The sequence below is a fragment of the Tenrec ecaudatus genome, chromosome 4 (genome assembly GCF_050624435.1).
Source record: "Tenrec ecaudatus isolate mTenEca1 chromosome 4, mTenEca1.hap1, whole genome shotgun sequence".
NCBI lineage: Eukaryota > Metazoa > Chordata > Mammalia > Afrosoricida > Tenrecidae > Tenrec > Tenrec ecaudatus.
Genome location: NC_134533.1, coordinates 50,883,674 through 50,898,026, shown reverse-complemented (window position 1 = coordinate 50,898,026; position 14,353 = coordinate 50,883,674). Strand labels below are relative to the sequence as shown.

The 14,353-nt window shown below is 55.4% G+C and overlaps 1 protein-coding gene across 3 annotated transcripts in view; it reads left to right on the top strand.

Annotated features, from left to right (window-relative positions):
- NAV2 (neuron navigator 2) overlaps positions 1-14,353 on the top strand; it is a 396,305-nt gene that overhangs the window by 333,955 nt on the left and 47,997 nt on the right. Inside the window, exons 13-19 of one of the 3 annotated variants that reach the window (XM_075545975.1) lie at positions 1,084-1,378; positions 2,218-2,926; positions 5,994-6,461; positions 7,010-7,075; positions 8,426-8,470; positions 10,869-11,029; positions 12,639-12,827. In XM_075545975.1, the coding sequence (XP_075402090.1) occupies positions 1,084-1,378; positions 2,218-2,926; positions 5,994-6,461; positions 7,010-7,075; positions 8,426-8,470; positions 10,869-11,029; positions 12,639-12,827 (1,933 nt within the window). The remainder of the gene's footprint in view (positions 1-1,083; positions 1,379-2,217; positions 2,927-5,993; positions 6,462-7,009; positions 7,076-8,425; positions 8,471-10,868; positions 11,030-12,638; positions 12,828-14,353) is intronic. The other 2 variants (XM_075545973.1, XM_075545974.1) reach the window with 2 other exon arrangements.

The following is a 14,353-nucleotide window of genomic DNA, read 5'->3' as shown; positions in this document are numbered from 1 at the left end:
TTCACCCTTCTTTTACTCAAGCTTCCCCGTAAATTTGATGCCTCAAACTCGGTCCTGTCCAGGCCTACCGTGGTCACGAGTTTATTTTGGTACATGACAGTGTTTGAAATCTAGGCATAGTGGTTTGCTTTGGGCTTTCTCTCCTAAGACAGATTATCTTCCCATGAGTTTTCTCAAGACCCCCTCCGACGGGACTTGTTTCTGAACACAGAAACCAAAACAACCTGGGAAATGGGAACGAGCCCCCTTCCCCATGCAGCTTACTTCTCCCTCCCCCTCCTGGCACCATCCCCCCACCCCCAAGAGGAAGCCCCTCAGAGTCTCCTGGTTAACTCTGTGCCTTTGAACGACAGCCGATCATTAACATCACACTCTGTGCCCTCCTGGGCTCCATGGGCAGCGGGTCAGGGCTCTTCCAAAGCCAGCTGACTAATTATGTCCTCCCCGGTCTGAAGAGAATCACAACAGGAGAGCAAAGCCAGGCACATCAGTGCAGCTGGGGGTGGGGTGGGTGGGGGTGCAGGGAGCAGGCGCTGGCTTTCAGCGTTTGGTGAGGTGGCATTTGAGGAACTGTTCCCTATGCTTTGGGGGAAACTAGCAGCCGCCCTTGCCTGCTGGCTCCATGAGTGAGGCCGTGGCGCTGTGCAAACTCCAGGGATTGCACTGGCGGTGGCAGAACAAAGACAGGGAAGCAGCCGGAGGCTGAGCGCCCGTGAGGGACCCAGGCAGGCAGTTGCAGGAGGCTGCTCTCCAAGGGACAGGAATTGTATTTGGTGGCTGCTTTCCCGCTCGGTCTCTCTGTCAGCCCCGCTGCCTCTCCCCTTCAGGGCCCTTTCCCTCAAACCGTCCCCCACCCCTTTACTCTCCTCCCTATCCTCCTTCTCAGACACATTCGTATACTGTCTTTAGACCAAAAAATCAGCCCTCGAGGGTGCAGAGACCCCAAACATTGCCAAAAGTAATTCATTCTCTCCCTCCACCCTCTTAGCCGGGCCAGTGTGCAGGCATCCCTGTGTCTGGGCGGAGGGGCCGCCAGGCCTGGGACTTGGGAGGCCTAACTGGGGTGCCTGGCTCTGCCCGCAGACGGACACCGAGAAGCACTCACAGGTGGAGAGGACCTCCCTGTGGTCTGGTGATGAGATCAAGAAATCCGACGGAGGGTCAGACAGCGGCGTGAGGATGGAGCCAGGCGCCAAGTGGCGGCGGAACCCCTCCGATGTGTCCGATGAGTCGGACAAAAGCGCCTCGGGCAGGAAGACGACCGTCGTCTCCCAGACAGGCTCGTGGCGGCGAGGCATGACGGCGGCCCAGGTGGGCGTCACCATGCCCAGGACGAAGCCGGCTGCCCCGGCGGGCACACTGAAGACTCCAGGGACTGGTGAGTACTGAGGATACACCCCTGTGTCTGCAGGTGTCTGTGTCGCTCTAGCAAGGACTTGACAGCATAGTCTCAAGTCCCCCTAAGTGCTCGGTGGGTCCTTGTAAGGGTGAGACTCCCAGTCCTCCGCTTTCCTCAAAGCTGGCATTCCTACTGTTTCCTGCTGGGAGCGGGCTAGGAGTGTGGGCTTGGCCCCCAGAGAGGCTGTTCAAGGGTGTGTGGCTGCCAGGTGTTGGTGCGTGAGGTTGATGTCCAGGATTTAGCAGGGATGTGTCAGGTGGCGCTGGCGGGGAAGCTCTGGACTGCTAACTGCCAGGTCAGCGGGTCAGACCCGCCTGCTGTTCTGTGGGAGAAAGACGAGGCTAGCCTGCTCCCGTATAAAAATGTACAGCCATGGACCTGCTGTACAGGGTCGCTATGAGCCAGAATCGATGTGGTGGCCATGGGAGGTGGGCGTAAATGAAGGCAGCGTGTTCACAAGAAGGCCAGACTGCCCTGCAGAACCACTAGGGGGGCAGCTTTCACTAGACAGAGGCAGCGTTTCTCTCCCAGGCAGCCCTGAGATTCTCTGGCTCTGCTTTCTCCTGGGTGAGGGTGACCTGCAGTGCATAGGAGTTACAATCACTGACGTGGCCTAACAGCCTCGCAGGGACAGTCACGGTCAAAGCCCTCTTTATCAGAAACTCTCTCTGCTGCCTCCCAACGGTCCTGCCTTCCCCAGGGGGTGTGGGCTTTGCACCTGATCGCTCCATAGAGGAGGGGAGCGTCTTCACCAGGTGAGCTGCCCGAGCCCGGAGCCAGCCTCGTTGGCAGGCTAACCTCGCTGTTTTCTCCCTCAGGGAAGACAGACGACGCCAAGGTGTCTGAGAAAGGCCGGCTCTCTCCCAAAGCCTCGCAGGTGAAGCGCTCCCCATCGGATGCAGGCCGCAGCAGTGGTGACGAGTCCAAAAAGCCTCTGGCCAGCAGCTCCCGGACGCCCACCGCCAACGCCAACAGCTTCGGCTTCAAGAAGCAGAGTGGCTCGCCCGCTGGCCTGGCCCTGATCACGGCCAGCGGAGCCACGGTCACCAGCAGGTCAGCCACACTGGGCAAAATCCCCAAGTCGTCTGCACTGGTGGGGCGGACTACGGGCCGGAAGACCAGCATGGATGGGGCTCAGCATCAGGAGGACGGGTACCTGTCTCTCAGTTCTCGGACGAACTTGCAGTACCGAAGCCTGCCCCGGCCCAGTAAGTCTGGCAGCCGGAGCGGAGCCGGGAACCGGTCCAGCACCAGCAGCATAGACTCCAACATCAGCAGCAAGTCCGCCGGGCTGCCAGTGCCCAAGCTGAGGGAGCCTTCCCGAACGGCCCTGGGCAGCTCTCTGCCAGGTCTAGTCAACCAGACGGACAAGGAGAAAGGTATCTCATCCGACAGTGAGAGCGTGGCTTCCTGTAACTCCGTCAAAGTGAACCCGGCAGCCCAGCCTGTGTCCAGCGCGGCGGCGGCTCAGGCCTCTCTCCAGCCTGGGGCTAAGTACCCCGATGTGGCCTCGCCCACGCTCCGCAGGTAAGTGACTGCACGGTACTGAGCAGAGGGTAAATGCGTGGGGTGGCAACCTGCATTAGTCATTACCTGTTCTCAGGTAAAGGAGTTGCTGTCTTCCTCTACTTCGCCCACAGGTAAAGAAAGCTGCCTAGTCAGTTCCTATCAGCAAATACGCAGTTCACTGTTTTCCCATATTGGAATGAAAAGCAGACCCCGGGTCTGTTTCACCCAGTAACCTGGCTTGACAAACACGTTCCTCAACTGCACCAAGGGATGCTAATCTTCACTTCTAAGATGGTGTAGTGGTTATGTGTTGGGCTTCAATCTACAGTGTCAGCAGTTCGAAGCTACCAGCCACTCTGAGGGAGAAAGATGAGTAGGTTGTTCTCCATAACCCACTGAGGCACTTCTACCTTGTCCTGTGCGGGGGCTCTCACTCAGGACTATTGAGTTGTGAGGACATGGTAGAACTGCCCCTGTGGGTTTCTGAGGCTGTTAATTCTTTTTTTTATGGGAGCAGAAAGCCTCATTGCTCTCCAGCGGAGTGATTGGTGGTCTTGAACTGCTGGCATTGTAGATTGAAGCCCAACACATAAGCACTATCCCACCAGGGCTACGGGGTAGTAGACTTCCCCCTTGATAATCTTGTGACTGAATTTCCACATTATTAGGCAGTGGTCCTGACCAGATCTGGTGTCTCAAATAGCTTCATATGCTCCCCGACCCCCACATACTTAAAAAATTTTTTTTTAGAATACATGAATAATTTCATCTTCCTCCTTGAAATCTGAACTTCCTTAAAAACAAAACAAACTGTGAGGATTCTGAAAAGGAGGCATGGATTTTTTCCTTAGAAAGGCTTCCACTGCCCCCTCTCCCAGTTCCACGCCAGCTGGAGATTTCTGGGTGAGAAGCCAGCCCTGCACTGGGTTTTCAGTGTCTGTGGGTTAGAGATCTCTCCTTCGCGCCCGATCACCGCACACCCCGCCAGCCACGTGCCCCAGAAAACGTGTCTTAAGAACCAAAAAGTCCCAAAGAAGAAAGATTAAGCAGCAGAAAGTGGTGGGGGGTGGGGATCAGGTGCCCGTGTACATATTTGGGGATGAAGAAAAATGTTTGAAAGGACTTCAGAAGACGCATTCCACATGAAAGATATAATGAAAGAGTTCACGGTTCTTTGTCTAGACTTGATCATTAGAATCTCAGTAATGATTTTTTTAAAGGGGGAGATCCTATTGGGCTTCTCTTTGTTGTTTTAACGAGTGCCTTGTAACTGGGAGTTTTCGCTGCTTCTCTGCCTCAAGTATCCCGTGTAACGTTCGCTCTCTGGTGTGGAAGATGTCCCTCAGTAACTACAAGGGCATGTTACCAGACCCTTAGGCCAGTGTAAAAGAATATACCTGAAGATGCAGGCAGCTGCCTGGAGCCAGTGCTGAGCACCTTTCTGCCCATTCCTCCCTCCCCCTCCCTAATCACTAAGGTGGCCTCGGTCCCCCCAGGTACCTTAGTGTGGTCACTGCCATCCAGTATGTGGATTTCCACGATTGCCCCTGTTTACACAGGTAGAACGTCCCATCTTTCTCCCACAGGGCTGCTGGTGGTTAACTGCCGACCTGGTGGTGGCATAGTGGTTACATGTTGGACTGCGATCCACATGGTCCATAGTTTGAAACCACCAGCAGCTCCTTGGGAGAAAGACCGGGCTTCGGACTCCTGTCAACGGGTACAGCCTGGGAAAGCCCAGGGGTCGCTGCGAGTCAGCCTTGACCGTGGCAGTGAGCGCTTGGTGTAGGGAAGGGGGAATGGTGGCCGACGTGCATGGACCCTTTCCGAACGACTTGAAGGGCGAAGAGACAAAAGCCTGAGCCTTTCCAGTGTAGAGGGTTTCCTGGCACGGGATCAGGAGCAACGTCGGAAAGACACAAGGACACGATCTGACAGTGTTCTTCTAACTATTGGCCTCGGCTCGGCAATAGAGCAAATTAGTCTTCTGCGTAGTGAGGGTCTTGTGGGATTTATATGCCCCGAAGCCAAGAGTTCATGATAAGCTTTTCCTCTCCCCGGTTTTCAGCAGGCAGAGCATACTTTCTTTCCCCTCTAGTTGTCACTAGGCATGGTCCTGAGGATCCGTTTGTTAATTTGTTCTTATCATGATCGATGCTTACAGGGCTCTTTGTAGAGGGCAGAGACCAGGAACCCTGTGTACCCGGGAAAAAGGCAAGCCACGATACAGAATAGGCCGGCCACTTCCAGAGGGATCTGTTCCGTGTGCTCTCTGGTGGGTGGAAAATCACAAAGGAAGTCCTGGCATTAGGGGAAGCCCTCCTGACCTGGGCCCGGCCCGGCTGGGTTACCAGAGAGCCCCTCCCCACAGGATGAGGAGGTACTGCTGCCAGGACCTGTTTGTGTTCTGATGACACAGATTTGGGGAATGAGCAGTCGGCCAGTCTGCCTCATGGAATGGTCTTTCCGTGTGTCCTGTGTCTGTCACAGCAAGACCACTCACACCCACTGCCTGGGCTAAAGACTTGTGAACCCAGCAAGGATGTTGTGTCTTATCATTGGCTCCCGTAAGCCGCCTGGACCTGAAAGGCAGATCTTTCAGGCTAGGCTCTCCAGGGAGGCCACATGACAGAGAGGATTTCCCTGGTCCATGAAGCTCTAGACTGCAGGTCTTGATGCTGCCTGTTGTGCTTAGAGATCAAAGGGACAGAATCCCTTTGAGCTGAGCCCTCAGAAACCAACTGCCTCCTTTGTGCCTGGGGTCATGGGAGCAGAGGGGGGAAGACAGCTTCTTACCCTCTCCAGACGGTTTTGTTCAGGACCCAGGGTGGTTTTCCATTAGTCGAATGGCAGAAAGCACGGAAGCCAGGCCTTGGCGAGGCCTGTAGGAAATATGTCCCCCACAGAGCCAGGACCCCACGCACAGCCCAGAGCCTCAAGTACCAGGCCCTCTTGAAGGCTGTTTCAGTAGGGGCTGCGTCCCCTCCGCAAGCTTCTCCTAAATGCCTCTGCCCCACCCTTCTCTAACAGCCCAGTGTCCCCTGGCACGGGGTGTCCATCCCCCACACCCTTTGTCTCTTCACAGACTCTTTGGTGGGAAACCTTCCAAGCAAGCGCCCATGGCCACAGCCGAAAACATGAAAAATTCAGTGGTCATCTCCAACCCTCACGCCACCATGACCCAGCAAAGTAACTTGGACTCCCCGTCGGGTAGCGGCGTCCTGAGCAGCGGGAGCAGCAGTCCCCTCTATAGCAAGAATGTGGACATCAACCAGTCTCCTCTAGCCTCCAGCCCCAGCTCAGCCCACTCGGGCCCCTCCAACAGCCTCACGTGGGGCACCCACGCCAGCAGCTCCTCAGCCGTGAGCAAGGACAGCCTGGGCTTCCAGTCCGTGAGCAGCCTGCACACCAGCTGCGAGTCCATCGACATCTCCCTCAGCAGTGGAGGGGGCCTGAGCCACAACTCATCCAGCGGCCTCCTTGCCTCCTCCAAGGACGACTCCCTGACTCCCTTCGTCAGGACCAGCAGCGTGAAGACCACGCTGTCAGAAAGGTGGGTGCCATGCCTTTGGCCGCTGCTCTGGCTGGGGGCAGAAATCAGCAAGGTGACGTGAGGAATCCCAGTGGTTAGTTAAGCTCTGCCTGGGAGGCTCCTCTCTCGGACTGTGCAGGCCTTTCCTCGGGGAGGCCGGTTGGGCTGGAACGAAGCCTGCCTCTGTTTCCCATGACCTTTGCCGGCGTGGGGGTTCCCTGGTGCTCCGAGCCGCTGGCAGTCTCACGGGGGTACAGTCACTGCTTCCACGTGCGAAAGCATCCAGCCTTTGGGAGGTGTGCATCTTACCCGATTTGTCCAGCCCTGCCACCCATCGCCAGCAGAGTAGGCGGCTGGCTGCCGGCAGCAAGTGTGTCGTAGGTCGCGCACAAGCAGTTGAGTGGATAGGTGGCCAACCTGGCACCATGGGGACCATTTCTCCACGTCAGGCGGAGTTCCAGGCCCCGCACTGGGGTTGAGGAAATTGTTCAGATCACTGTGCATAACATTGCCTCTCCTTCCTTCCAGTCTAATGTACCTTCTCTTGTTTTTACCTGTTGGACTTCTAGCCCTCTCTCCTCCCCTGCCGCTAGCCCTAAGTTCTGCAGAAGTACTCTGCCCAGGAAGCAGGACAGGTAATGATGCTCTAGGCCCGGCCCCCGCCTCGCCTGCTCTGGGCTGCGCTGCCCATCTGTGTCCCGCTAGATGTCTTGTGCAAGGCTGTTGGCCCGAGGCTTCCGCGCGCGCGCGCGTGTGTGTGTGTGTCCAGTGTTCTCTGTGACACCCAGACATGCCAGGGAGAGCCTGCTCTGCTACCCAGCTGCTCCAGCCCCCGGCACAGGGTGATGGCCACTCTCCCTGGCATTTCGGCCTTCCTGTGGCATGTTTCCAAAGCTTCCCAGTTCCTGAACCTTTCCTAACCATTCTTGCTCCTCCCTCACCCCCCAACCCCCGAATCCCAGACACTACCTACCACCCACTGTGCAGCCCGGCCCTCACCTCTGCCCACCCCTCACTGCACACCCTCATGCAGCTGGCGCGTCTCCCTTTTCAAAGATCTTCGCTGCAGTTTGGCTCGTTGTGCCTTGCAGGCTGTTGTGTTCGTGTACCCATGTCCTGTAACGAGAATGAAACAGAATACGTGGAGGTTTGAGACGTGGAGGCTGGTGTCTGCCCCAAGTTCCTCTGTGGGTGGGCTTCCAGGGGTGGATACTGACCTTCGATTCCTGGGGGAGCGATCATTTGGCCAAACATAATAAGCAGATGTTGTTTCATGCTAAAAAAAAAAAAAGTCATGTTAAACCCCTTCACACCCATCAACGAGCAAAAACCTTGCTTTTGTCAGGCTCGCAAAGTAAGCATTTAAACTCCTGTTCTGGCACTCCAAATGCCTTGACTTATCAGCCAGCAAGTTGTGACCTGCCTGGGCCTGGCCCCGGGCTCAGCCCTTAGCGATGCCCAGCCGGGGCGCAGAACCTGGAGGGACCTGGAATTCACCTTGCTGCAGACGAATTCCAAATATGCAGACTGCTGGCCTCTTAACCCTCCTACAAGTCCCCCCTCCCACTTGGAGCCCTGCCAGTGGCGTTCCCAGGAGCAGCTAGGGGCTTGGGGTGCAGAGGAGCTCAGCCCTGGGCATCTCCACCTCTGTCCGAGGAGCAGGGATGGAGGTGCCGGTGTGGGTGGGCTGGAGCAAGGGCTGGGCTTTGAGTTGGGGCGGCCCTCGAGGTCTGCTTCTCTTCTGTGGAAACAGAGGAGTCCCAGGGCTGAGCAGCTGGCTGCAGGATAAAGTTCGGGAGCCCGCAACAGAGTGCTTTGTGTTCTGTGGAGGCGGTGCATGCCTACTTGGGTGGGGGAGCACTCCCCGTGCGGTGTGTGGGTGTTGGCGCTGGCACGACATGACACGCCTTGTCCAGCCTCTACTGACTCCCCCTTGCTTCCCCCCTCCTCCCTCTGAGTTCACGTTTGTTTTAACTCTCCTACAGTGACCCGCACCTTGATAGGAGCACTTTGCCTAGGAAAGGACTCAGGTATCGCGTCTCCTCCTTGCATCCACGCCATCAGTTGTGGCTTTGGAGCGTGGCTGTGTGACTCTCGTGGCTGGTGGGGGGTGATCCTGGGCTGGGGTCCCCTGGTCATGGCAGCAGGAGCCCCTGGATGAGTTCCCCACCTCGCGCCTTCCTGTCCTCGTCTCTCCATCTATTGGCTTCTTGGCTTGAGCAGGGGGCTGTGCTTTCCAGGCTTAGCATGGTGGACCGTCTTGAAGCTCCTCCCTGGGCAGGCCCCTAGAGCAGTCACACCTGCTTCTGAGTCCCGGGTTCACCCCGGGCAGCACCAGGGCCACACCGTTCATGGGGCTGCCTTCAGAGAGAAGGGACGCAATGGACAGGGTGTTGGTTTGTTGAGAAAAGGTCAACGACAGAGGAAAAAGACCCCCCCCCCCCAGACCCACACACACAGTATGAAGATCCTTCACTTCTTTTGGGCCTCTAAAAAGTTGCTAAAGATAGACCCTTTGCACTTGTCTCAATAATCTAATCAGAAACCGGATCAACGTTCAATGCCCCAACAAGATGTGGAGAAAATGAAGAAAGAGACGGCCAGCCGAGACCCTCCACATCCTCGCCATCAGTGGCTGGGGCCCCCTGGTAGTGCATGGCCTAGTCAGACGAGATGCCCTGTGTCCCCCACAGCTCACGCCATCTCCGTCACTTTGCCAGCCAGAGGAATTCCCATCTGCTGCCGCCTCCCCCGTGACCTGCCTGTCTGCTGGTCGCAGCTGTCATTCCTCCTGCTCTCTAAACACCTCTGTTCTCTAAGCACTAAGCATTAAGTGCTTCTGCATAATGTGGAGCTTGGAATGAAATGTCTCCTTGCTGTCGTGTGCATGTGTAGTTAATTGCGTGTAGCTCTTGAGGCTGAAAGCGTGTTGAATGGTGACGGGCGGCAGGTATCAATGCTCCCATTCAAGAAAGGACCTCCGAGGAAAGCCTGGTCTCAGAAACAAAAAGGGAAAAATCCCCCAGCAGACACCCTTGGGTGGGAGGTCAGCACTGGGGACACAGAGGGGGGAGTTGGCAAGGTCTCAGTAGATGCTTGAATCCTGGCTGCTCTTTGGGTGCGTGGGATATTGATACGCTACCCTAATGTGGCACCCCACCCAGGAAGCTGCCCGCCCTGAACACTCTCATTTTGAAACATTTTGTACATCTGTGTAGCAGGCTCTCTCTTGTCAATATCAGGTAGCTCCGGCTTTTTCGAATTGGTTTCCCCAAAATTCAGACTAGGGACGTGTGACAGCGCTGTCAGGTGGGCAGGGACCGTCAAGGTTGAGTGGCCGTCATATTCCACAGGGAAGTCATTCGGGAAGAAACCTCCACTCACTCACTCACTCACTCACTCACTGACTTCCTTCCTTTGTTCCCCCAGTTGAGGGGTTTATTAGGAACTCAGTAAGTTGACTCTTCCTTTCTAGTCCATTTCCTGACCCCAAACCAACATGCCTACAGCTGTAGCCAAACCTTGTCTCTAAAAAGAACCCTCTATTGAAGTCATGGGTCACCAACCCACGTGCCTTTGTTTATAAAGCTGAGCGTACCCTGGCCACCTGGATGGGCACTCCTAAAATTCTAGAGCTTGCTTGTGGGGTTAAGAACAGAGCAAGAAAAAAAGAAGACGAACAGAGCAAAGGGTTCAGAATGAGACAGACGTGGTTTGGAGTCGGCCGTGGGACCTAGGGCAGGCCCTCAGCGTCCCTCATGAGGAACGGGACTAGACACTCCCAGCTACGTGGCTACGTAGGTATGAGGCTTTAGTGAGACCAGGCCTGCGACAAGCCCAGGACATTGCAGACAATCAGTTAGTCATTACACGTATCCTTCCAGATCAGTGAAGTTGGGGCCTGGCCAGGTCACCTCCAGACTCCACATGAGTCCGACGACGTGGGTTCCCTCCCACGGAGCCCTGCTTAGTCTGGTCCAGGGCTGGCCTCTGCCCCACGCTGAGTCACGGCCACTCTGCGGTGCCCTGGAATGCAGATGCTACATGTTAGCTGATTCAGTTATCCTGGGAGCCCTCCCTCTCAGCGTGGGTTGTTGTCTCAGTGGTGTCAGGGTGGGGGCTTCCACTCAACCCCGTCATGAATCAACACGTTACTGACACGCCCAGTGACAGCTCTCTGGAGCCTTTACCAGTCTTGCTTCCTTTAATGGATTTCTCCCCAACAGAAAGGAATAGTCATTTCCCCCCAAAGGCGGCCAAATAGGACCAAAAGGTTTCGAGAAGCATCGTTTGTTTCAGGGCGATGCACTGGTTTGCACGATCTTTGGCTGTCCGTACATTGCTTGCCACTGTTATCGTCAGCCCTATGGAGTTCACGTTCCTAGGTGTTGTTGGTAGTTAATCCCAGCTTGATTTCTGCCTGTCCAGGTATACTCCCACCTCCCAGCTTCGCACCCAAGAAGACGCGAAAGAATGGTTACGGTCCCATTCGGCAGGGGGGCTGCAGGACACGGCTGCCAATTCTCCCTTTTCCTCCGGCTCCAGTGTCACCTCGCCTTCCGGAACAAGATTCAACTTCTCCCAGCTCGGTGAGTAGCCACTTGCCATCAGCTGGGTTGACCAGCTGCCCGGGGCAGATCCATCCTGTGCTTTGAAGGAGGCCTGTGGTCCTAGTTCTGTGGCCACATCGCTCTCAGGACCTGATCGGCCCTCAGCCATCTAGTTTGATGAGAGGAATTGACAGCAAAAGAAGAAACTAGTAAGGCTTTGGCTGGTACTCTGATGGGTACTTCGCTCTGCATGCCCGATACACGTGGGGGAATGGCATGAGAAGAGCGCATTTTATGTCCTAGGCCCCGGGGGAGATCTAGGCTGGACAGCATAGCCTGTCTGGTTATCTTCATTGCCAGGGGAGTTAAATCAGGTTTCGACTGAGCAAGTCCTCTTGGAAACGCCTACAGCGAGGCAGGGAGAAGGATGTGTGACTTGTTCCCTGCTGACACGTCTTTGTAGAGAGCCAGAACACACCCACCCAAGCCCAATATGCACGTGCAAGGCCTTTTGCTGGAAGTGTACTAAACCAGAATATAAGATCAGATGGCAAATATCACACACAGGTCCAAAAAGGAGGGAAAGTCAGCGCTGGCTAGCATGATCGAGGAAAGTCACGTGACCAGCAGCAGGTTATACAGGTGGGAGCTGAGCCTTGGGGACGGAGACCGAGCAAGAGTGTCCCCCGTCTCGCCCTGCTCTTTAGAGAGGCTGTTTCTGAGCACTGATAGTAAAGTTGGTGTCATTCAGGATGGGTGCCATTTGTAATCCAGTAAAGCTTAATTTAACTTAAATTTTAAAAAAATTTTAACAAATGAGTTTTCAGTTATCACAGAGAGAAAGAGGAGATGAGGCGCAGGCGGGCTTAGAGATAGGTAAGTGTAGACATGGGAGAAAAGAGGATGAAGGACTCCATGTAACAATTCCCAATCGAGGGAGGCTTGAGGCGGATTTTAGATCCCTCTCTGCAGCTCTGCCGCTCAGGGCTACTGTCTGAAAGAAACCTTCTGAGCCACCGACTAAAAAGTAGATTGTGGAACAAAGTGTAATTGTCGTATGTTAAATCTTCATTTTCAGTTGCCTTGATGGGTACCCCCAAAAAGCCTTCTGCATGATTAACATGGACAGCATTTTGCTAGGGCCAGGTTGGGCTCAGGTAAACGTACCCCTGTGAGCTGGAACTCAGTGACTCGACTGCAGAGGCAGTGAAATCTGGGTTCGTATCGTCCTCTCCGGCCGTAACTCTTTGAAGCAAGAGATGCTTGTCATGCAGAAATGCTTCCCTCTGATCAAAAGCAGCGCTGGACTATTTTTGGGCTTTGGCTGTAGGAAGCATTGTTCCAGATGAGTCCAGGGAGTGATTAGCTCATGCCTGGAAGGTGACACTGGCTTGTCTGGACGTGACAAGTTGGAAAGCTGAGGCCCAGGGCCTTGCCTGGGAACGGACCTGCCTCCCCCCTCTATTTTTAGCTGTGAGTTTGTCACTCAGAAGTTGAAGTGTCCACCTTTTGGGAGACAGGCCAGGAGAGGAGCGGGCAGCAATGCGTGAGGCGGACCATACGCAGGCTCCTCTTTGTCCCCATCCAGAAACTGACCAGAGGCGTGACATTTCCAAAAGTCTGATTCCGCGCCTTCCTTTTGTTCCAGCGAGTCCTACCACTGTCACCCAGATGAGCCTGTCCAACCCAACCATGCTGAGGACCCACAGCCTGTCCAACGCCGACGGGCAGTACGACCCGTACACTGACAGCCGCTTCCGGAACAGCTCCATGTCCCTGGACGAGAAGAGCAGAAACATGAGCCGCTCCGGCTCCTTCCGGGACGGGTTTGAAGAGGGTAAGCAGGAGCATCGCCGTCTCAGATGAACCTGCGGGTGGAGGGCCAGCTCTGAGTGGGGCCAGGACTCCCACCACCCTGCGGGTCAGGGCTCAGGGCACAGGTCTAAGAAGCCCTCACGGTGGAGTATGAACCTTCATTCATCGGTGTGGCGGGTGCGGGGCGGGTGGCAATTGCCCTCTGGGACTTGGGCCACAGCTTCTCGGTCCCACCTGCACCTTGAGGCTCAGCCCCGCTGTACCACCTTGTCCGAGGGAGTCACGGGGGCATTCCGGTCCCCAGGTTCACAAAGCTGTATGCTTGGGGGCCGAGGGCAGCCACGTCTCTCTTTTCATTCCCAAACTTTCTATTTCTTTCCACAAGCACCAGTTTTTTAGAGTTTATTGTCTCTGATGCCTCTTTTGCTTTAATCTGTAGCTACTGGCAGTGAATCATTTGGGTTGAGTTTTCGGTGTTTTCTTCACTTGACTCAGTTGTGGGGGAATTCCGTCGAGAAATTCCATCAGCCTTGCTATTCCTCTTTGTTCCTTCCCCTGCGGTGTGAGTGAGGGGTAAGCAGTCAGTCTCCTCGAGGGGGGTGGGGAGTGCTTTCCAAGGATCTCAGGGACTCTGGGGCCGAGAGCTGAGCACTGAGTGGGGTCGCCCTGCCGCGTGAGAGGTCGCTCCACCTCTTCTCCTCAGTAGATGGCGGTGGGCAGGTCACTTCACCTCCCTGTGCCACTCGCCAACCAGTACAATGGGGAGACTAATGATGGTACCCACCTCATGGAATTAAGAGAATTAAATGGGGCAATGCACATAAATGTTAGCCCTTTTACCATCATGGCTTTACAAGCCCCAGCTTGCGCACACAGCTTGAGCCGCTGGGAGCAGTGCCCCCACCAGAGGCTGGGGGGCTGAGGAGGAGGGCGAGTTGGGGGAGCTTTTGGCCCGTGATGGAGCAACCTGTAGAAGGGGGAGCCTCAGTCCCTTCACCCCATCTGCCCAGCCTCCTCCCCGTAGGAACAAACCAAGCTGCGATGGTGGGAGAATCCCCGGTCAAGTGCAGAAGCAGCCCGGGCCAGTGTTCTTCACAGAGTCTCCACAAGAGCTTAGCTGCAGGGTGGCTGCCTGCTGGCTAATCTTCTTGGCCACGTCATCCTCTTCACCCTGATTTATGTCTCGTTTGCATCCAGCGAGCACACGCAAGTTCGTAAATCCATATATGGGAACCTGCTGGGACGAAGGATTGAGAAAGAGTCCATCCAGAGTTTCTGAGAGTGTTGGGGTGTTTTTTTGGGTAGATTTAAGAGCTTAATTACGTGAAACCTCAGAGCTGTAACGGTGCTGGATAGATTAACTGGAAAACGAAGGAGTCGGCAGTTTGCCTTGAAGTTTTTCTGTGTACATGTGCCGACCATGCAGGCCCGCAGCACATGTCTTAGCCTCCTTGGCAATGCCTGGCATATGGAGTCTGTCCTGTGCCGCTTGCATGTGCTCCACCACGCGTTGACCTGCCGTAACCGTGCGCAGCACTGAAACTTGTC